This window comes from Nerophis ophidion, linkage group LG12 (assembly GCF_033978795.1).
Source record: "Nerophis ophidion isolate RoL-2023_Sa linkage group LG12, RoL_Noph_v1.0, whole genome shotgun sequence".
Classification (NCBI taxonomy): Eukaryota; Metazoa; Chordata; class Actinopteri; order Syngnathiformes; family Syngnathidae; genus Nerophis; species Nerophis ophidion.
The window spans coordinates 11,458,485-11,483,484 of record NC_084622.1 but is presented as its reverse complement, the minus strand read 5'-3'; the positions used below and the strand labels follow the sequence as shown (position 1 = coordinate 11,483,484).

The 25,000-nt window shown below is 41.1% G+C and overlaps 1 protein-coding gene across 3 annotated transcripts in view; it reads right to left on the bottom strand.

Annotated features, from left to right (window-relative positions):
* grm3 (glutamate receptor, metabotropic 3) overlaps nucleotides 1–25,000 on the bottom strand; it is a 300,806-nt gene that overhangs the window by 59,938 nt on the left and 215,868 nt on the right. For 2 of the 3 annotated variants that reach the window (XM_061916796.1, XM_061916798.1), the window contains exons 11-15: nucleotides 18,482–18,791; nucleotides 18,113–18,306; nucleotides 14,902–15,034; nucleotides 6,561–6,747; nucleotides 14–245 (exon numbers count right to left, since the gene is read on the bottom strand). The exons of the other annotated variant lie outside the window; for it this stretch is intronic. In XM_061916796.1, the coding sequence (XP_061772780.1) occupies nucleotides 169–245; nucleotides 6,561–6,747; nucleotides 14,902–15,034; nucleotides 18,113–18,306; nucleotides 18,482–18,791 (901 nt within the window). In that variant the 3' untranslated portion in view covers nucleotides 14–168. Of the gene's footprint in view, nucleotides 1–13; nucleotides 246–6,560; nucleotides 6,748–14,901; nucleotides 15,035–18,112; nucleotides 18,307–18,481; nucleotides 18,792–25,000 lie in introns of those variants that run through there. 3 annotated transcript variants of the gene reach the window in all.

Sequence of the window (25,000 nt, the reverse complement as noted above, 5' to 3'; positions counted from 1 at the left end):
TCAACAGCACCCGGCGGACCGGTGGTCAGTGCGGTCGCACGCCACGGCAAACGCGGTTTTGGATGAAGACTCCGTGACGCGGTGCAGGTGTCGCGGTGCCACGCCAAGCGAGGCTTGAGGCGGACACAAAGGTGTGGGCTAACAGTCGGGACCAGGCGCGCCTGTCCGTCACAGAGAGGAAGTGGTGGAGTCGACTATTTCTCTGCCGTTGCACACCGTCGGCACGTAGTGGGCGCTGACAGACGCTGGAAGAAAAGAGACGGAGGAGAAATTCAATAAAAGAGAAAAAAGGCAATTTTTATTTTTATTTTTATTTTGTACACGTCAGCATGTTTTGGGGTTTGCTGCTCTGTGAGGTGAAGTGAGGGTGAACACCAACACTCAATGCACATGACTTGATATTCAGCCAAATATAAGACTTCACTTGTAAGATTTAAAAAATATATATTTTTCAAGACAGTTTAAGCGACAAAATAACCCTAATACACACCTAAAATAATTTTGCCAAAAAGCGAATGCGCCTTATAAGCCACTGCACCTGACGTACTAATGCATTCTGGTTGTGCTTACCGACCTTGAAGCAAATTAAATTTTGTACATGTCTTGAAAAGTATGACTACTAGATTACGTGGTGGCACTATCCACCAGTTGCGTCACGTCATGTGGTGCACTCTCCATCCACCAGGCGCATCACCTGGTGGCACTATCCATCAGTCACGTTACTTGGCGATACTATCCACCAGTTGTGTCACGTCAAGTGGTGGGACTATCCATCCACCAGTCGCATCACGTGGTTGCACTATGCATCAGTTGCGTCACGTCATATGGTGGCACTATCCACCAGTTACATCCCGTGGTTGAACTATCAACCAGTCACGTCAAGGCACTATTTACCGGTTGCGTCACGTTAAGTGGTGGCCCTATCCATCCACCAGTTGCGTCACGTTAAGTGGTGGCACTATCCATCCACCAGTCGTGTCACGTGGTGGCACTATCCACCAGTCGCGTCAAGTCACGCGGTGGCACTATCCACCAGGCGTGTCACGTTGTGTGGTGGCACTGTTTTACGTGGTGGCACAAATCACTAGTTACGTCACACGGTGGCACTGTTTCACGTGATGGCACTATCCACTGGTTGCGTCATGTGGTGGCACTCTCCACAGGTCATGTCACGTCATGTGGTGGTACTATCTGCCGGTCAAGTCACATGTGTTGGCACTATTCACCAGTCACGTCACAAGGTGGCACTATCCACCGGTCGTTTCACGTCGCGTGGTGGCACTATCCACCGGTCGAGTCGCGTCACGTCGTGGCACTGTCCATTGGTTGCGTCGCGTCACGTGGTGGCACTATCGACCGGTTGCATCGCGTCATGTGGTGGCACTATCCACCAATCGTGTCACGTCACGCTGTGGCACTATCTACCTGGCGTGTCACGTCATGAGGTGGCACTGTTTTACGTGGTGGCACAAACCACTGATCACGTCATGCGGTGTCGTGTGGTGGCACTGTTTCACATGATGGCACTATCCACCGGTCGAGTCGCATCACTGTCCACCGGTCGTGTCACATTATGTGGCGGCACTATCCACCGGTCACGTCGCATGGTGGCACTATCCACCGGTTGCATCAAGTCACGTGGAGGCATATCCACAGGTCGCCTCACGTCACGTGGTGGCACTATCCACCGGTCACGTCATGTGGTGTCACTATCCACCAGTCACGTGGTGGCACTATCCACCGGTCACGTCACGTGGTGGCACTATCCACCGGTCACGTCATGTGGTGTCACTATCCACCAGTCACGTGGTGGCACTATCCACCAGTCACGTCACAAGGTGGCACTATCCACCGGTCGTTTCACGTCGCGTGGTGGCACTATCCACCGGTCGAGTCGCGTCACGTCGTGGCACTGTCCATTGGTTGCGTCGCGTCACGTGGTGGCACTATCGACCGGTTGCATCGCGTCATGTGGTGGCACTATCCACCAATCGTGTCACGTCACGCTGTGGCACTATCTACCTGGCGTGTCACGTCATGAGGTGGCACTGTTTTACGTGGTGGCACAAACCACTGATCACGTCATGCGGTGTCGTGTGGTGGCACTGTTTCACATGATGGCACTATCCACCGGTCGAGTCGCATCACTGTCCACCGGTCGTGTCACATTATGTGGCGGCACTATCCACCGGTCACGTCGCATGGTGGCACTATCCACCGGTTGCATCAAGTCACGTGGAGGCATATCCACAGGTCGCCTCACGTCACGTGGTGGCACTATCCACCGGTCACGTCATGCGGTGTCACTATCCACCAGTCACGTGGTGGCACTATCCACCGGTCACGTCACGTGGTGGCACTATCCACCGGTCACGTCATGTGGTGTCACTATCCACCAGTCACGTGGTGGCACTATCCACCAGTCACGTGCTGGCACGATCCACCGGTCACGTCATGTGGTGTCACTATCCACCAGTCACGTAGTGGCACTATCCACCAGTCACATGGTGTCACTATCTACCAGTCACGTGGTGGCACAATCCACCAGTTACGTCACGTGGTGGCACTATCCACCAGTCACGTCACATGGTGCCACTATCCACCAGTCACGTCACAAGGTGCCACTATCCACCAGTCACATCACATGGTGGCACTATCCACCAGTCACGTGGTGGCACAATCCACCAGTTACGTAATGTCACTATCCACCAGTCACGTGGTGGCACAATCCACCAGTTACGTCATGTGGTGGCACTATCCACCAGTCACGTGGTGGCACAATCCACCAGTTACGTCATGTGGTGGCACTATCCACCAGTCACGTGGTGGCACAAACCACCAGTTACGTCATGTGGTGGCACTATCCCCCAGTCAAGTAGTGTCACTATCCACCAGTCACGTGGTGGCACAATCCACCAGTTACGTCACGTAGTGTCACTATCCACCAGTCACGTGGTGGCACAATCCACCAGTTACGTCATGTGGAGGCACTATCCCCCAGTAACGTAGTGTCACTATCCACCAGTCACGTGGTGGCACAATCCACCAGTTACGTCATGTGGTGGCACTATCCCCCAGTCACGTAGTGTCACTATCCACCAGTCACGTGGTGGCACAATCCACCAGTTACGTCATGTGGTGGCACTATCCACCAGTCACGTGGTGGCACAAACCACCAGTTACGTCATGTGGTGGCACTATCCCCCAGTCACGTAGTGTCACTATCCACCAGTCACGTGGTGGCACAATCCACCAGTTACGTCATGTGGTTGCACTATCCACCAGTCACGTGGTGGCACAAACCACCAGTTACGTCATGTGGTGGCACTATCCCCCAGTCACGTAGTGTCACTATCCACCAGTCACGTGGTGGCACAAACCACCAGTTACGTCATGTGGTGGCACGATCCACCAGTCACGTGGTGGCACAAACCACCAGTTACGTCATGTGGTGGCACTATCCACCAGTCACGTGGTGGCACAAACCACCAGTTACGTCATGTGGTGGCACTATCCCCCAGTCACGTAGTGGCACTATCCACCAGTCACGTGGTGGCACAAACCACCAGTTACGTCATGTGGTGGCACTATCCACCAGTCACGTGGTGGCACAAACCACCAGTTACGTCATGTGGTGGCACTATCCACCAGTCACGTGGTGGCACAAACCACCAGTTACGTCATGTGGTGGCACTATCCACCAGTCACGTGGTGGCACAAACCACCAGTTACGTCATGTGGTGGCACTATCCCCCAGGCACGTAGTGGCACTATCCACCAGTCACGTGGTGGCACAAACCACCAGTTACGTCATGTGGTGGCACTATCCACCAGTCACGTGGTGGCACAAACCACCAGTTACGTCATGTGGTGGCACTATCCACCAGTTACGTCATGTGGTGGCACTATCCCCCAGTCACGTAGTGTCACTATCCACCAGTCACGTGGTGGCACAATCCACCAGTTACGTCATGTGGTGGCACTATCCACAGGTCGCATCACGTCACATGGTGGCACTATCCACCGAGGCAGCTGAGCTAGGCGCATAACTTTTTTGAAACTAAAAGTGTGAACAAAGAAGGACATCTATAAAAGATTATCTCTGGAACACACCAAGAGTATTTCAGGGACTCTGACAACCGCATTATATCGAACTTTGATTGTAACGTATTTTTCGGACTATAAGTCGCAGTTTTTTCATAGTTTGGCCGGGGATGCGACTTATACTCCGGAGTGACTTATGTGTGAAATTATTAACACATCACCGTAAAATATCAAAATTATTTATTTCATTCGCGGAAGAGACGAAGAAAATATCAGCAATCGTCACACACACGTCAACCAATAAGAATTCGGCGAGGGAGGGTCAAGGCAGAAGTGCATTGTGGGTCATGGAATGCTAACTGCTATATGCTACTGCCATAGCTATTAAAATGGATCATTTCATCGTTGGCGGTAACTTGTAAAAACTGAGAAGGGCTGAACAAAAATGGCACCGAAAAGTAAATCATGTACTGCAGATTACAAGCTGAACGTACTGAAATATGCAGCAGAAAACGACAAGAGGAAGCAGCGCATACCTTTGGAGTTGGCAGAGTTGTTTAGAAGCGACATCGAGGAAGAATATTTCATGGGATTTAGCGAGTAGGAGTGACAGATTGTTTGGTAAACTTATAGCATGTTCTAGAACAGGGGTCACTAACGCGGTGCCCGTAAGGACCCGATGAGTCGCCCGCTGGCCTGTTCTAAAAATAGCTCAAATAGCAGCACTTACCAGTGAGCTGCCTCTATTTTTTAAATTGTATTTATTTACTGGCAAGCTGGTCTCGCTTTGCTTGACTTTTTTTTAATTCTAAGAGAGACAAAACTCAAATAGAATTTGAAAATCCAAGAAAATATTTTAAAGACTTGGTCTTCACTTGTTTAAATAAATTCATTTTTTTTTTCCTTTGCTTCTTATAACTTTCAGAAAGACAATTTTAGAGAAAAAGTACAACCTTAAAAGGATTTTAGGATTTTTAAACACATATATCTTTTTACCTTTTAAATTCCTTCCTCTTCTTTCCTGACAATTTAAATCAATGTTCAAGTTTTTTTTTTTTTATTGTAAAGAATAATAAATACATTTTAATTCTTCATTTTAGCTTCTGTTTTTTCGCCAAAGAATATTTGTGAGATATTTCTTCAAACTTAGTATGATTAAAATTCTAAGTAATTATTCTGGCAAATCTAGAGAACCTTTAGAATCAAATTTAAATCTTATTTCAAAGTCTTTTGAATTTCTTTAAAAAATGTTGTTCTGGAAAATCAAGAATAAATAATGATTTGTCTTTGTTTTTAAATATAGCTTGGTCCAATTTGTTATATATTCTAACAAAGTGCAGATTGGATTTTAACCTATTTAAAACATGTCATCAAAATTCTAAAATGAATCTTAATCAGGAAAATTACAAAATTTTCAAAAAGATTCAAATTAGCTAGTTTTCTCTTCATTTTTTTCGGTTGAATTTTGAATTTTAAAAAGTCAAAATTGAAGATGAACTATGTTTCAAAATAATATTTACATTTTTTTTCGTGTTTTCTCTTCTTTTAAACCGTTTATTGAAATATTTTTTCATCATTTATTCTCGACAAAAAACCTTGCGTAAAAGGAAGAAAAATGTACGACGGAATGACAGACAGAAATAGCCATTTTCTTATACATACGGATTTATTCATTAAAGGTACATTGAGAAAATTTGCTATTTCTGGCAATTTATTTAAGTGTGTATCAAACTGGTAGCCCTTCGCATTAATCAGTACCCAAGAAGTAGCTCTTGCTTTCAAAAAGGTTGGTGACCCCTGCTCTATATGTTATAGTTATTTGAATATGTTACGTTAACATACCAGGCACCTTTTCCGTTGGTTATATATGTGTTTTTAATCATATTTGTTTTTGTATTGTTTTTTGTTTTTTTAATATTGGTTTTATATTTATTTTTTGTTTTTATTCAGTCATTGGTGGAGCATAATATTTTGTTTTTTTAATACTGTTTTTAACATGGCTGTGCAGCACTTTGGAAACGTTATTGTTGTTTAAATGTGCTATATAAATAAAGTTGTTCACTATTCTTTATTTATTTTAAATTGTCTTTCAAATGTCAAATGTCTATTCTTGGTGTTGGATTTTGTCAAATAAATTTCCCCCAAAAATGCGACTTATACTCCAGTGCGACTTGTATATGTTTTTTTTCCTTCTTTATTATGCATTTTCGGCCGGTGCGACTTATACTTCGGAGCGTCTTATACTCCGAAAAATACGGTATTATGTTTATTATTTCTTCTTTGACATTCCTCACCGTGGTCTTAAAACTAACATCGTGACTGTTGTCCTTTTATTGGTATGGCCAAAATACGAAGGACAGAATGCAAACTGACAGCAAGTCTCCTGATGACGGGTAAAAAGAAGGGGACCTAAAATTGATCCCTGGGGAACGCCTAATGTCATGTGTGCCTGAGGACCATTCTCAATAAACATATCAGTCTCTTTAAAAAAAAGGAGGCCGCCGCGCTGCACCTACCATGCGAGGCGTATGAGGTGGCCGCCGCCCCGCTGACGCTGACGCTGAAGCGATTGAGGTTGAGCCGGTGACTGGTCACGTTCTTCTGGGGCTGGAACATGATGATGTGGACCTTGGGCACAAACATGCAGCCCAGCACCACAAAGCCACTGAGGCTGACGGAGATGCACATGGTGGTGGTCTGAACCTGCACACACACACACACACGCAAAGCAATATTAAACCAAGGAGTTCCAACAAATAATGCTATTCATTCCAAAAATGATCACCACATTGGAAATAATATTGGAAAATAATGATTATTATCCATTTTTAGGGACCGAATGTCCCTAAGGTTTAATTCTTTATTATTATTATTCAGCACCTTCGCGCTGTAATTTGACCCCCTTAACATGCTTCAAAACTCACCAAATTTTACACACACGTTGGTATGGCGAACCTTGCCATCTTAGAATAAAAGCAAACCCCAAAAATTAAAATTGCGCTCTAGCGCCCCCTAGGAAAAACAGACAAAACTGCTTCTAACTTCCGTTAGGAATGTGTACAGACACGAAACAAAAAGTTGTATGTAGGTCTCACTTAGACCTAGATTTCATACACTCACTTTCTTCAGCAAAAATCAACAGGAAGTTGGCAAAAACCCCTTCAAAACAAAATTTTCCTAAAAAATTTAATTTTTGCCTCTTTGAGCTTTAATTTCACCCCCTTAAAATGCTTCAAAACTCAACAAACTCGACACACACATCAGGACTGGCGAAAATTGTGATCTAATAAAAACAAACAAACCCCAAAACTTTAAATTGCGCTCTAGCGCCCCCTAGGAATAAAACAGACAAAACTGCTCCTAGGAAGAAAACACAGACAAAACTGCTTGTAACTTCCGTTAAGAATGTCGTACAGACATGAAACAAAAAGTTCTATGTAGGTCTAACTTAGACCTAGATTTCATACACTTACTTTCTTCAGCAAAAATCAACAGGAAGTTGGTAAAAAACCCTTCAAAACAAAATATTCCTAAAAAAATGTAATTTTTGCCTCTTCGAGCTGTAATTTGACTCCCTTAACATGCTTCAAAACTCACCAAATTTTACACACACATTGGTATGGCGAACCTTGCCATCTAATAATAAAACCAAACCCTAAAAATAAAAATTGCGCTCTAGCGCCCCCTAGGAATAAAACACAGACAAAACTGCTCCTAGTAAGAAAACACAGACAAAACTGCTTGTAACTTCCGTTAGGAATGTCATACAGACATGAAACAAAAAGTTCTATGTAGGTCTCACTTAGAACAACTTAGACCTAGATTTCATACACTCACTTTCTTCAGCAAAAATCAACACGAAGTTGGAAAAAACCCCTTCAAAACAACCTTTTCCTAAAAAAATGTAATTTTTGCCTCTTTGAACTGTAATTAAACCCCCTTAAAATGCTTCAAAACTCAACAAACTTGACACAAACATCAGGACTGGCGAACATTGCGATCATATAAAAAACCAAACCCCAAAACTCTAAATTGCACTCTAGCGCCCCCTAGCAATAAAACAGACAAAACTGCTCCTAGGAAGAAAACACAGACAAAACTGCTTGTAACTTCCGTTAAGAATGTCGTACAGACACAAAACAAAAAGTTCTATGTAGGTCTCACTTAGACCTAGATTTCATACAATCACTTTCCTTAGCAAAAATCAACAGGAAGTTGGCAAAAACCCCTTCAAAACAAAATGTTCCTAAAAAATGTCATTTTTGCCTCTTTGAGCTTTAATTTGACCCCCTTAAAATGCTTCAAAACTCACCATCAGGACTGGCGAACATTGCGATCATATAAAAAAACCAAACCCCAAAACCCTAAATTGCACTCTAGCGCCCCCTAGGAATAAAACAGACAAAACTGCTCCTAGGAAGAAAACACGGACACAACTGCTTGTAACTTCCGTTAGGAATGTCGTACAGACATGAAACAAAAAGTTATACATAGGTCTCACTTAGACCTAGATTTCATACACTCACTTTCTTTAGCAAAAATCAACAGGAAGTTGGTAAAAATCCCTTCAAAACAATGTTCCTAAAAAAATGTCATTTTTGCCTCTTTGAGCTTTAATTTGACTCCCTTAACATGCTTCAAAACTCACCAAATTTTACACACACATTGGTATGGCGAACCTTGCCATCTAATAATAAAACCAAACCCTAAAAATAAAAATTGCGCTCTAGCGCCCCCTAGGAGTAAAACAGACAAAACTGCTCCTAGTAAGAAAACACAGACAAAACTGCTTGTAACTTCCGTTAGGAATGTCATACAGACATGAAACAAAAAGTTCTATGTAGGTCTCACTTAGACCTAGATTTCATACACTCACTTTCTTTAGCAAAAATCAACAGGAAGTTGGCAAAAAAAAACCTTCAAAACAAAATGTTCCTAAAAAAATGTCATTTTTGCCTCTTCGAGCTGTAATTTGACTCCCTTAACATGCTTCAAAACTCACCAAATTTTACACACACGTTGGTATGGCAAACTTTGCCATCTAATAATAAAAGCAAACCCCAAAAATCAAAATTGCGCTCTAGCGCCCTCTAGGAAAAAACACAGACAAAACTGCTTGTAACTTCCGTTAGGAATGTCGTACAGACATGAAACAAAAAGTTCTACGTAGGTCTAACTTAGACCTAGATTTCATACACTCACTTTCTTCAGCAAAAATCAACAGGAAGTTGGTAAAAACCCCTTCAAAACTAAAATTTCCTAAAAAATGTCACTTTTGCCTCTTTGAGCTTTAATTTCACCCCCTTAAAATGCTTCAAAACTCACCAAACTGGACACAAACATCAGGACTGGCGGAAATTGCGATGTAATAAAAAAAAAAAACTCAAAAACTCTAAATTGCGCTCTAGCGCCCCTTAGGAATAAAACAGACAAAACTGCTCCTAGGAAGAAAACACAGACAAAACTGCTTGTAACTTCCGTTAGGAATGTCATACAGACATGAAACAAAAAGTTGTATGTAGGTCTCACTTAGACCTAGATTTCATACACTCACTTTCTTCAGCAAAAATCAACAGGAAGTTGGAAAAAACCCCTTCAAAACAACATTTTCCTAAAAAATTTTAATTTTATCCTCTTTGAACTGTAATTCAACCGCCTTAAAATGCTTCAAAACTCAACAAACTCGACACAAACATCAGGACTGGCGAACATTGTGATCATATAAAAAACCAAACCCCAAAACTCTAAATTGCACTCTAGCGCCCCCTAGCAATAAAACAGACAAAACTGCTCCTAGGAAGAAAACACAGACAAAACTGCTTGTAACTTCCGTTAAGAATGTCGTACAGACACAAAACAAAAAGGTCTATGTAGGTCTCACTTAGACCTAGATTTCATACACTCACTTTCTTTAGCAAAAATCAACAGGAAGTTGGCAAAAACCCCTTCAAAGCGAAATGTTCCTAAAACATGTCATTTTTGCCTCTTTGCGCTTTAATTTGACCCCCTTAAAATGCTTCAAAACTCACCAAACTGGACACACACATCAGGACTGGCGAACATTGCGATCATATAAAAAACCAAACCCCAAAACCCTAAATTGCACTCTAGCGCCCCCTAGGAATAAAACAGACAAAACTGCTCCTAGGAAGAAAACACGGACAAAACTGATTGTAACTCCCGTTAGGAATGTCGTACAGACATGAAACAAAAAGTCCTATGTAGGTCTCGCTTAGACCTAGATTTCATACACTCACTTTCTTTAGCAAAAATCAACAGGAAGTTGGCAAAAACCCCTTCAAAACGAAATTTTTCTAAAAAAATGTCATTTTTGCCTCTTTGAGCTGTAAATCGACCCACTTAAAATGCTTCAAAACTCAACAAACTCGACACACACATCAGGACTGGCAAAAATTGCGATCTAATAAAAAAACAAAAAACCCAAAACTCTAAATTGCGCTCTAGTGCCCCCTGGGAATAAAACACAAAACTGCTCCTAGGAAGAAAACACAGACAAAACTGCTTGTAACTTCCGTTAGGAATGTTGTACAGACATGAAACAAAAAGTTATATGTAGGTCTAACTTTTACCTAGATTTCATACACTCTCTTTCTTTAACAAAAATCAACAGGAAGTTGGCAAAAACCCCTTCAAAACAAAATGTTCCTAAAAAATGTCATTTTTGCCTCTTTGCGCTTTAATTTGACCCCCTTAAAATGCTTCAAAACTCACCAAACTGGACACACACATCAGGACTGGCGAACATTGCGATCATATGAAAAAACCAAACCCCAAAACCCTAAATTGCACTCTAGCGCCCCCTAGGAATAAAACAGACAAAACTGCTCCTAGGAAGAAAACACGGACAAAACTGCTTGTAACTTCCGTTAGGAATGTCGTACAGACATGAAACAAAAAGTTCTACGTAGGTCTCACTTAGACCTAGATTTCATACTCTCACTTTCTTTAGCAAAAATCAACAGGAAGTTGGTAAAAATCCCTTCAAAACAAAATGTTCCTAAAAAAATGTCATTTTTGCCTCTTTGAGCTTTAATTTGACTCCCTTAACATGCTTCAAAACTCACCAAATTTTACACACACATTGGTATGGCGAACCTTGCCATCTAATAATAAAACCAAACCCTAAAAATAAAAATTGCGCTCTAGCGCCCCCTAGGAATAAAACACAGACAAAACTGCTCCTAGTAAGAAAGCACAGACAAAACTGCTTGTAACTTCCGTTAGGAATGTCATACAGACATGAAACAAAAAGTTCTATGTAGGTCTCACTTAGACCTAGATTTCATACACTCACTTTCTTCAGCAAAAATCAACAGGAAGTTGGCAAAAAAAACCTTCAAAACAAAATGTTCCTAAAAAAATGTCATTTTTGCCTCTTCGAGCTGTAATTTGACTCCCTTAACATGCTTCAAAACTCACCAAATTTTACACACACGTTGGTATGGCAAACCTTGCCATCTAATAATAAAAGCAAACCCCAAAAATCAAAATTGCGCTCTAGCGCCCCCTAGGAAAAAACACAGACAAAACTGCTTGTAACTTCCGTTAGGAATGTCGTACAGACATGAAACAAAAAGTTCTACGTAGGTCTAACTTAGACCTAGATTTCATACACTCACTTTCTTCAGCAAAAATCAACAGGAAGTTGGTAAAAACCCCTTCAAAACTAAATTTTCCTAAAAAATGTCACTTTTGCCTCTTTGAGCTTTAATTTCACCCCCTTAAAATGCTTCAAAACTCACCAAACTGGACACAAACATCAGGACTGGCGAAAATTGCGATGTAATAAAAAAAAAACTCCAAAACTCTTTTGCGCTCTAGCGCCCCTTAGGAATAAAACAGACAAAACTGCTCCTAGGAAGAAAACACAGACAAAACTAGTTGTAACTTCCGTTAGGAATGTCATACAGACATGAAACAAAAAGTTCTATGTAGGTCTAACTTAGACCTAGATTTCATACACTCACTTTCTTCAGCAAAAATCAACAGGAAGTTGGAAAAAACCCCTTCAAAACAAAATGTTCCTAAAAAAATGTCATTTTTGCCTCTTCGAGCTGTAATTTGACTCCCTTAACATGCTTCAAAACTCACCAAATTTTACACACACATTGGTATGACGAAATTTGCCATCTAATAATAAAACCAAACCCCAAAAATCAAAATTGCGCTCTAACGCCCCCTAGGAAAAAACACAGTAAAAACTGCTCCTAGGAAGAAAACACAGACAAAACTGCTTGTAACTTCCGGTAGGAATGTCGTACAGACAAAAAGTTCTATGTAGGTCTAACTTAGACCTAGATCATACACTTACTTTCTTTATCAAAAATCAACAGGAAGTTGGCAAAAACCCCTTCAAAACAAAATTTTACTAAAAAAATGTAATTTTTGCCTATTCGAGCTGTAATTTGACCCCCTTTAAATGCTTCAAAACTCACAAAACTGGACACACACATCAGGACTGGTGAAAATTGCGATCTAATTAAAAAAAACCCCACAAAACTTTAAATTGCACTCTAGCGCCTCCTAGGAACAAAACACAGACAAAACTGCTCCTAGTAAGAAAACAAAGACAAAACTGCTTGTAACTTCTGGTAGGAATGTCGGAGAGACATGAAACAAAAACCTCTATATAGGTCTCACTTAGACCTACATTTTAATAATTGACATCCTTCAGCAAAAATCAACAAGAAGTTGGCAATTACCCTTTCAAAACAAAAGTTTTGTAAAAACCCGTCACCTTTTTTCAAACATTATGGGTGACGGAAAGAAGCACAAGTGTGACCCCAAGATGCAGGGACGATAGGTCACGTGATGGCACTAGCCACCGGTCGCGTCACGGCACTACCCACTGGTCGCATCATGTCACGCGGTAGCATTATCCACTGGTCGCGTCATGTGGTGGCACTAGCCACCGGTCACGTCATGGCACTAGCCACCGGTCACATCATGGCACTAGCCACTGGTTGCGTCATGTCACGTGGTAGCACTATCCACTGGTCGCGTCGCGTCACGTCACGGAACTACCCACTGGTCGCGTCATGTCACGCGGTAGCACTATCCACTGGTCGCGTCACGGCACTACCCACCGGTCGCGTCATGTCACCCGGTAGCACTATCCACTGGTCGCATCACGTCATGTGGTGGCACTAGCCACCGGTCGCGTCACGCCACGGCACTACCCACTGGTCGCGTCATGTCACGCGGTAGCATAATCCACTGGTCGCGTCATGTGGTGGCACTAGCCACCGGTCACGTCATGGCACTAGCCACCGGTCACGTCATGGCACTAGCCACTGGTCGCGTCATGTCACGTGGTAGCACTATCCACTGGTCGCGTCACGTCATGTGGTGGCACTAGCCACCGGTCGCATCACGTCACGGCACTACCCACCGGTCGCGTCATGTCACCCGGTAGCACTATCCACTGGTCGCATCACGTCATGTGGTGGCACTAGACACCGGTCACGTCATGGCACTACCCACCGGTCACGTCATGTCACGCGGTAGCACTATCCACTGGTCGCATCACGTCATGTGATGGCACTAGCCACCGGTCATGTCACGTCACTAGCCACCGGTCGCGTCACATCACGCGGTGGCACTATCCACCGGTCGCGTCACATCATGCCGTGGCACTATCCACTGGTCGCGTCACGTCATGGCACTGTCCACCCGTCACGTGGTGGCACTATCCACCGGTCACGTGATGGCACTAGCCACCGGTCGCTTCAGGTCACGGCACTACACACTGGTCGCGTCATGTCACGCAGTAGCACTATGCACTGGTCGCGTCACGTCATGTGGTGGCACTAGCCACCGGTCGCATCACGTCACGGCACTACCCACCGGTCGCGTCATGTCACCCGGTAGCACTATCCACTGGTCGCATCACGTCATGTGGTGGCACTAGACACCGGTCACGTCATGGCACTACCCACCGGTCACGTCATGTCACGCGGTAGCACTATCCACTGGTCGCATCACGTCATGTGATGGCACTAGCCACCGGTCATGTCACGTCACTAGCCACCGGTCGCGTCACATCACGCGGTGGCACTATCCACCGGTCGCGTCACATCATGCCGTGGCACTATCCACTGGTCGCGTCACGTCATGGCACTGTCCACCCGTCACGTCACGTGGTGGTACTATCCACCGGTCACGTGATGGCACTAGCCACCGGTCGCTTCAGGTCACGGCACTACACACTGGTCGCGTCATGTCACGCAGTAGCACTATCCACTGGTCGCGTCACGTCATGTGGTGGCACTAGCCACCGGTCGCGTCATGTGGTGGCACTAGCCACCCGTCACGTCATGGCACTAGCCACCGGTCACGTCATGGCACTAGCCACCGGTCGCGTCATGTCACGTGGTAGCACTAGCCACCGGTCGCGTCACGTCACGGAACTACCCACTGGTCGCGTCATGTCATGCGGTAGAACTATCCACTGGTCGCGTCACGTCATGCGGTGGCACTAGACACCGGTCGTGTCACGTCACGTCATGTGGTGGCACTAGCCACCGGTCGCGTCACGTCACGTCATGTGGTGGCACTAGCCACCGGTCGCGTCACGTCACGGCACTACCCACCGGTCGCGTCATGTCACCCGGTAGCACTATCCACTGGTCGCGTCATGTCATGTGGTGGCACTAGCCACCGGTCGCGTCACGTCACGCGGTGGCACTGTCCACCGGTCGCGTCACATCACGCGGTGGCACTGTCCACCGGTCGCGTCACATCACGCGGTGGCGCTATCCACTGGCCAGGTATTCCTATACATTTGAGCTCCAACGGCAAAAGAAGTCAAAGTTGAGGTGTGTGTTAAAGAAGTACCCTGTAGTCGCTGGACGTGACGTAGAAGATGGGGAGGAAGGCCAGCCAAATGATACAGGTGGTGTACATGGTGAAGCCAATAAACTTTGCCTCGTTGAAGTTCTCGGGACACTTCCTGGTCTTGAAGGCGTATCTAGAAGGGGATCAAAATGAGAATTAAATCAGGGTTGAAATTTTCCATCGCAAGGTGGCGATACTGGTGTTGATATCAACGTCTGGTCAGGACCTAAAAGCCTTGTATCAGTTTGGAAGGAGATGGGATCATCTGTGCAGTAATGAGAGTTCCATGGTTGATTGAGCAGTTTTTTACAGCCTTTTATGGGCAAAAAACATGTTCAAACGTTGTATTTGTGTTGTAAAATGACAAAACTTTTACTGTCAAATTAACGTCCCAACCCAACATTGATTAAATGTTGTATTTGTTTTGTAGAATATTGTTTGGGAAATGACCAAAATTCAACTGTCAAATCATCGTCTTAGATGTTGCCAAAAAGCATTTTGTTTCAATGTTGTATTTGTGTTGAGAAATGACAAAAATTCAACTGTCAAATCAACGTCACAACCCAACGTTGAAAAACGTTGTCAAAAAGTATGTTGTTTCAACATTGTATTCGTGTTGTAGAATAACCAAAATTCAATGGTCAAATCAACGTCACAACCCAACATTATATAAACTTTGTCAAAAAGCATGGTTTTTCCAATGTTGAATTTGTGTTGTAAAATGACCAAAATTCAACGGTCAAATCAACATCACAACTAAACATTGAATCAATGTTGTCAAAAAGCATGTTGTTCCAATGTTGTATTTGTGTTGTAAAATGACAAAAAATTCCAATGGTCAAATCAACATCCCAACCCAACATTGAATCAACGTTGTCAAAAAGCATGTTGTTCAAATGTTGTGTTTGTGTTGTAAAATGACCAAACTTCAATGGTCAAATAAACGTCACAACCTAACATTGTTTAAACGTTGTATTTGTGTTGTCGAATATTGTTTGGGAAATGACCAAAATTCAACGGTCAAATCATCGTTGCAACCCAACATTGATTAAACGCTGTCAAAAAGCATGTTGTTTCAACATTGTATTTGTGTTGTAAAAATGACCAAATTTCAATTGTCAAAACAACGTTAGAACCCAACATTGATTCAATATTGTCAAAAAGTATGTTTTTTCAATGTTGTATTTATGTTGTAAAATGACTATATTTTCAACAGTCAAATCAACGTCAGAACCCTACATTGAAAAAACGTATTCGTGTCGTACAATATTGTTTGTGAAATGACCAAAATTCAAATGGTCAAATCAACGTCATAAATGTTGTCAGTGTTGTTTCAATGTTGAATTTGTGTTGTAAAATGACCAAATTTCAATGGTCAAATCAACGTCACAACCCAACATTGATTAAACGTTGTCAAAAAGCATGTTGTTTCAATGTTTTGTGTTGTAAAATATTGGTTGTAAAATGACCAACATTCAACAGATAAATCAACATCACAACCCAACATTGAATCAACGTTGTTTAACGTTGTATTTGTGTTGTAAAATGACCAAATTTCAACGATCTAATAAACGTTAAAACCCAACATTGATTAAACGTTGTCAAAAAGCGTTGTATTTGTGTTGTAAAATGACCAAATGTCAATGCTCAAATCAACGTCACAACCCAACATTGAATCAACGTTGTATTTGTGTTGTAAAATGACCAAATTTCAACGATCTAATAAACGTTAAAACCCAACATTGATTAAACGTTGTCAAAAAGTGTTGTATTTGTGTTGTAAAATGACCAAATTTCAATGCTCAAATCAACGTCACAACCCAACGTTGAACAAACGTTGTCAAAATGCATATTTTAACGTTGTATTTGTGTTGTGGAATATTGGTTGGAAAATTGCCGAACTTTAATGGTCATATACACGTCCTAAATGTTGTAAAAAAGCATGTTGTTTCAATGTTGAATTTGTGTTGTAAAATGACCAAATTTCAATGGTCAAATCAACGTCACAACCCAACATTGATTAAACGTTGTCAAAAAGCATGTTGTTTCAATGTTTTGTGTTGTAAAATATTGGTTGTAAAATGACCAACATTCAACAGATAAATCAACATCACAACCCAACATTGAATCAACGTTGTTTAACGTTGTATTTGTGTTGTAAAATGACCAAATTTCAACGATCTAATAAACGTTAAAACCCAACATTGATTAAACGTTGTCAAAAAGCGTTGTATTTGTGTTGTAAAATGACCAAATGTCAATGCTCAAATCAACGTCACAACCCAACATTGAATCAACGTTGTGTTTGTGTTGTAAAATGACCAAACTTCAATGGTCAAATAAACGTCACAACCCAACATTGATTAAACATTGTATTTGTGTTGTAGAATATTGTTTGGGAAATGACCAAAATTCAATGGTCAAATCATCGTCGCAACCCAACATTGATTAAACACTGTCAAAAAGCATGTTGTTTCAACATTTGTGTTGTAAAAATGACCAAATTTCAACGGTCTAATCAACGTCACAACCCAACATTGATTAAGCGTTGTCAAAAAGCGTTGTACTTGTGTTGTAAAATATTGGTAGTAAAATGACCAACATTCAGCGGTCAAATCAACATCACAACCCAACATTGAATCAACATTGTTCAAATGTATTTGTGTTGTAAAATCACCAAATTTCAACGGTCAAATCAACGTCACAACCTAACTTTTAATAAACGTCAAAAAGTATGTTGCTTCAACGTTGTAAACGTCACAACCCAACATTGATTAGACGTTGTATTTGTGTTGCACAATATTGTTTGTAAAATGACCAAATTTCAATGGTCAAATCAACGTCACAACCCAACGTTGAACAAACGTCAAAATGGATGTTGTTTTAACATTGTATTTGTGTTGCGGAATATTGGTTGGAAAATGACCCAATTTCAATGGTCAAATACACGTTGGAACCCAACATTGAATACAAGTTGTCAAAAAGCATTTTGTATCAACGTTAGGTTTGAGTTGTTATATGTCGGGACCTAATTCAACAAGTTCTCAACGTTGTTTCAATGTCTTGTGCCTGCTGGGTGGCTGCTAGTGAAGGAGTTGTACGAGACGGCAGGAAGTGGTGTCCACTCACACAGTACACAGGATGACCAACAGGAAGTGGTGTCCACTCACACAGCACACAGGATGACCAACAGGAAGTGGTGTCCACTTACACAGTACACAGGATGACCAACAGGACGTCGTAGCCTAGCGACATCAGCATGCTGGTGTCGCGCACGTTGCACTTGAGGATGACCGTCTGCCGCCGTTCTGGCAAAGTGAAACGTCGCGTACCTGGAACTTCCAGCAGCAGCCACACTGACACCATCACTAACTGCACGGAAATGAGGCTCAGACAGATGAAGACCTGGAGACAAAAGGGACACTTCATCAGGTACACCTTTCTGTACAGACACCATTATTTGGCTGTTATCTATCAAGTTTTCTGAGTTTGTTGCTAATATAGTGACGCATGCAGATAATATAATTATAATGAGGGATTTTAATAATAAATGGACACACGTTGCGATGCCTTCACTGACCTGAGAGGATGGGCTGATGAAGCGCGGCCTCACTGTGCCCGCCCCGTCTTTCACCCCGCTGAAAATCCTGGCGATTCGGTTGGTTTTGGTGAGGAGCGCCGAGTAGCACACGGCGAACGACGTGCCCAGGCCGAGGCGGCGCAGGGCGCAGATGGCGGGCGACGGCTTGGCCAGGAAGAGGAAGGTCATGGCGTAGGACATGAAGACGCCCAGGAGGAGGATGTAGCACAGTTCTCGACCCGACGCCTTCACCAGCGGCGTGTTGTTGTGTCGTATGAACACCCAGAACACGAGGCCGGTGCACATGAACCTGGAAGGCGAGGAAGAGGGTTTTACATCCTGCCTTCATCTCAACATGTAAACACCGGAAGTCTGCCCAGATTCCAGAATTGTATGCTAAAAATGAAAATAGTACGGGGTTTAAATGTACAGTAACACACTGTGAAAATAACAGCTGTAGATTTTACGGTAAAATAACAGTTTTTTTAATTTGTAGAAGTTGTAAAAAAACAACACTGTACATTTCACAGTAAAAATATGGAGACGGAATTGCCAGGTTTTTTTTAAAACCGTGGAATCAATTTTTTTATTCATTTTTTGCAGTGTAGTAAATGAATGCCCTTTTCCCAATGGAGTGTCCGGTTTCCACTCGGGATGTGTTGATGGATCAGCCATCGACATGTATCAGCCGATTTTTGTAAAAAACAAAAAACTAAGTATGTGATCAGCATCGCCGATTAATTAATTTTATTGCCTTTATTTGTAGTTTCCCCGTTGACAAGCAGCTAGCAGTTAATGATGTGTCTCCATACACAGTGTGGAAGCGTTCCGTACAAACAATCACTTCCATCCGGGCAAATAGACTGCATCATTTTTGTATCTGAAGTATCATTATCCCTTTTACTGAAGGACGGGCCTGAACGTATCAGAATAAGGAACACTTTTGTATATTGACTTGATATTATTACACTATCAATGGCAAAGTCTATCTATTAATGCTAACTATAATTGAATGTACAAACCCCGTTTCCATATGAATTGGAAAATTGTTTTAGATGTAAATGTAACAGAATGCAATGATTTGCAAATCATTTTCAACCCACATTCAGTTGAATATGCTACAAAGACAACATATTTGATGTTCAAACTGATAAACATTTTTTTTTGTGTGCAAATAATCATTACTTTTAGAATTTGATGCCAGCAACACGTGACAAAGAAGTTGGGAAAGGTGGACATAAATACTAATTCAGTTGAGGAATGCTCATCAAACACTTATATGGAACATCCCACAGGTGTGCAGGCTAATTGGGAACAGGTGGGTGCCATGATTGGGTAGAAAAGCAGCTTCCATGAAATCCTAAGTAATTTACACACAAGGATGGGGCGAGGGTCACCACTTTGTAAGCAAATTGTCGAACAGTTTTAGAGCAACATTTCTCAACGAGCTATTGCAGGGAATTTAGGGATTTTACCATCTACGGTCCGTAAAATCTTCAAAATGTTCAGAGAATCTGGAGAAATCACTGCATGTAAGCGATGATATTACGGACCTTTGATCCCTCAGGCGGTAGTGCACCCCAAAAAACGTCATCAGTGTGTAAAGGATATCACCACATGGGCTCAGGAACACTTCATAAAATCACTGTCAGTAACTACAGTTGGTCGCTACATCTGTAAGTGCAAGTTAAAACTCTTAATATGCAAAGCCAAACCCATTTATCAACAACACCCTGAAATGCCGCCGGCTTCGCTGGGCCCGAGCTCATCTAAGATGGACTGATGCAAAGTGGAAAAGTGTTCTGTGGTCTGACAAGTCCACATTTCAAATTATATTTGGAAACAGAGGACGTGGTGTCCTCCAGAACAAAGACGAAAATAACCATCCGGATTGTTATAGCGCAAAGTTCAAAAGCCAGCATCTGTGATGGTATGGGGGTGTATTAGTGGCCAAGGCATGGGTAACTTACACATCTGTGAAGGTACCATTAATGCTGAAAGGTCCATACAGGTTTTGGAGCAACATATGTTGTCATCCAAGCAACGTTATCATGGACGCCCCTGCTTATTTCAGCAAGACAATGCCAAGCCACGTGTTACAACAGCGTGGCTTTGTATTAAAAGAGTGCGGGTACTTTCCTGGCCCGCCTGCAGTCCAGACCTGACTCCTATCGAAAACGTGTGGCGCATAATGAAGCGTAAAATACGACGGCGGAGACCCCGGACTGTTGAACGACTGAAGCTCTACATAAAACAATAATGAGAAAGAATTCCACTTTCAAAGCTTCAACAATTAGTTTCCTCAGTTCCCAAACGTTTATTGAGTGTTGTTAAAAGAAAAGGTGATGTAACACAGTGGTGAACATGCCCTTTCCCAACTACTTTGGCACGTGTTGCAGCCATGAAATTCGAAGTTATTTATTATTTGCAAAAAAAAAATAAAGTTTTTGAGTTTGAACATCAAATATCTTGTCTTTGTAGTGCATTCAATTGAATATGGGTTGAAAAGGATTTGCAAATCATTGTATTCCGTTTATTTTTACCATCTAACACAATTTCCCAACTCATATGGAAACGGGGTTTGTAATCAAGCTAGCATTTTTGTTAGGAAATATGCTAACGCCTTTACAAGTGTCCGTGTCAGTATTAATAACTCACAATGGCATTCTTTTTTGTATTGGGTCAGTTTCACAAATTCACCAAAGCTTCCAAAGCCAGTGGATCCATAACGATGACTTCCGTTTTGTTTGATCAGCCGTTTTACTGCCCTGCGACAGGCACTGTTTGGAAACAATTAAGGTATTCCAATTAACATTTGCAAAATATTTCCGTGTAAATAACTCATTTCACAACCTATATATCGGCAGTTTATGGTCCAGTGCGGCTAATACTTTTCATTCCAAGTTTTATAATATAATTAAATCATATACTATGTGTGATGTCTGGAATATGTTAGTGTTTTCATGCATGTTTCTATGCGCTTTCATAATGTAATCAAGCTAGCATTTTTGTTAGCAAATATGCTAACGCCTTTACAAGTGTCCGTGTTAGTATTAATAACTCACAATGACATTCTTTTTGTATTGTGTCAGTTTCACTAATTCACCAAAGCCAGTGGGTCTATAAGTATGACTTCCGTTTTGTTTGATCAGCCGTTTTACTGCCCTGCAACAGGCACTGTTTGGAAACAATTACGGTATTCCAATTAACATTTGCAAAATATTTACGTGTAAATAACTCATTTCACATTTTATATATCTGTGGCTTATAATCCACTGCGGTTTATACTTGTAATTCCAAGTTTTTCAATATAACTAAAACAATTTATATTTACTTAAGTGTCCCATGTGTGATGTCTCTAAAATGTTAGTGTTTTTATGCATATTTGAACGCACTTTTGTCATGGTATCAAGCTAGCATTGTTAGCAAATATGCTAATGCCTTTACAAGTGTCCGTGTTAGTATTAATAACTCACAATGACATTCTTTTTGTGTTTTGACAGTTTCACAAATTCACCAAAGCTTCCAAAGCAAGTGGGTCCATAACGATGACTTCTGTTTTGTTTGATCAGCCGTTTTACTGCCCTGCGACAGGCACTGTTTGGAAACAATTACGGTATTCCAATTAACATTTGCAAAATATTTCCGTGTAAATAACTCATTTCACATTTTATATATCTATGGCTTATAATCCAGTGCGGTTTATACTTGTAATTCCAAGATTTCAATATAACTAAAACAATTTATATTTACTTAAGTGTCCCATGTGTGATGTCTCTAAAATATTAGTTTTTATGCATATTTGAACGCACTTCTGTCATGTTATCAAGCTAGCATTGTTAGCAAATATGCTAACGCCTTTACAAGTGTCCGTGTTAGTATTAATAACTCACAATGACATTCTTTTTTGTATTGTGTCAGTTTCACAAATTCACCAAAGCCAGTGGGTCCATAAGTATGACTTCCGTTTTGTTTGATCAGCCGTTTTACTGCCCTGCAACAGGCACTGTGTGGAAACAATTACGGTATTCCAGTTATTATTTACAAAATATTTCCGTGTAAATAATTCATTTCACATTTTATATATCTGTGCCTTATAATCCAGTGCGGTTTATACTTCTAATTCCAAGTTTTTCAATATAACTAAAACAATTTATATTTTTCAGTGTCCCATGTGTGATGTCTCTAAAATGTTAGTGTTTTTATGCAAATTTGAACGCACTTCTGTCATGTAATCAAGATAGAATTGTTAGAAAATATGCTAATGCTTTCACAACTGTCCGTGTTAGTATTAATAACTCACAATGACATTCTTTTTGTATTTTGACAGTTTCACAAATTCACCAAAGCTTCTAAAGCGATGACTTCTGTTTTGTTTGATCAGCCGTTTTACTGCCCTGCGACAGGCACTGTTTGGAAACAATTAAGGTATTCCAATTAACATTTGCAAAATATTTCTGTGTAAATAACTTATTTCACATTTTATATATCTGTGGCTTATAATCCAGTGTGGTTTATACATGTAATTCCAAGTTTTTCAATATAACTAAAACAATTTATCTTTACTTAAGTGTCCCATGTGTGATGTCTCTAAAATGTTAGTGTTTTTATGCATATTTGAACGCACTTCTGTCATGTAATCAAGCTAGCATTGTTAGCAAATATGCTAACGCCTTTACAAATGTCTGTATTATAAATAATAACTCACAATGACATTCTTTTTGTATTTTGACAGTTTCACAAATTCACCAAAGCTTCCAAAGCCAGTGGGTCCATAACGATGACTTCTGTTTTGTTTGATCAGCCGTTTTACTGCCCTGCAACAGGCACTGTTTGGAAACAATTACGGTATTCCAATTAACATTTGCAAAATATTTCCGTGTAAATAACTAATTTCACATTTTATATACCTGTGGCTTATAATCCAGTGCGGTTTATACTTGTAATTCCAAGTTTTTCAATATAACTAAAACAATTTATATTTACTAAAGTCTCCCATTTGTGATGTCGCTAAAATGTTAGTGTTTTTATGCATATTTGAACGCACTTCTGTCATGTAATCAAGCTAGCATTGTTAGCAAATATGCTAACGCATTTACAACTGTCCGTGTTAGTATTAATAACTCAAAATGATATTTTTTTGTATTTTGACAGTTTCAAAAATTCATCAAAGCTTCCAAGGCCAGTGGGTCCATAAGTATGACTTCCGTTTCGTTTGATTAGCCGTTTTACTGCCATGCAACAGGCACTGTTTGGAAACAATTAAGGTATTCCAACTAACATTTGCAAAATATTTCTGTGTAAATAACTCATTTCCCATTTTATATATCTGTGCCTTATAATCCAGTGCGGTTTATACTTGTAATTCCAAGTTTTTCAATATAAGTAAAACCATTTATATTTACTTAAGTGTCCCATGTGTGATGTCTCTAAAATGTTAGTGTTTTTATGCAAATTTGAACGCACTTCTGTCATGTAATCAAGCTAGAATTGTTAGCAAATATGCTAACGCCTTTACAACTGTCCGTGTTAGTATTAATAACTCACAATGACATTCTTTTTGTATTTTGACAGTTCCACAAATTCACCAAAGCTTCCAAAGCGATGACTTCTGTTTTGTTTGATCAGCCGTTTTACTGCCCTGCGACAGGCACTGTTTGAAAACAATTAAGGTATTCCAATTAAAATTTGCAAAATATTTCTGTGTAAATAACTCATTTCACATTTTATATATCTGTGGCTTATAATCCAGTGTGGTTTATACATGTAATTCCAAGTTTTTCAATATAACTAAAACAATTTATCTTTACTTAAGTGTCCCATGTGTGATGTCTCTAAAATGTTAGTGTTTTTATGCATATTTGAACGCACTTCTGTCATGTAATCAAGCTAGCATTGTTAGCAAATATGCTAACACCTTTACAAATGTCTGTGTTATTATTAATAACTCACAATGACATTCTTTTTGTATTTTGACAGTTTCACAAATTCACCAAAGCTTCCAAGGCCAGTGGGTCCATAAGTATAACTTCCGTTTCGTTTGATCAGCCGTTTTACTGCCCTGCAACAGGCACTGTTTGGAAACAATTACGGTATTCCAATTAACATTTGCAAAATATTTCCGTGTAAATAACTAATTTCACATTTTATATACCTGTGGCTTATAATCCAGTGCGGTTTATACTTGTAATTCCAAGTTTTTCAATATAACTAAAACAATTTATATTTACTAAAGTCTCCCATTTGTGATGTCGCTAAAATGTTAGTGTTTTTATGCATATTTGAACGCACTTCTGTCATGTAATCAAGCTAGCATTGTTAGCAAATATGCTAACGCATTTACAACTGTCCGTGTTAGTATTAATAACTCAAAATGATATTTTTTTGTATTTTGACAGTTTCAAAAATTCATCAAAGCTTCCAAGGCCAGTGGGTCCATAAGTATGACTTCCGTTTCGTTTGATTAGCCGTTTTACTGCCATGCAACAGGCACTGTTTGGAAACAATTAAGGTATTCCA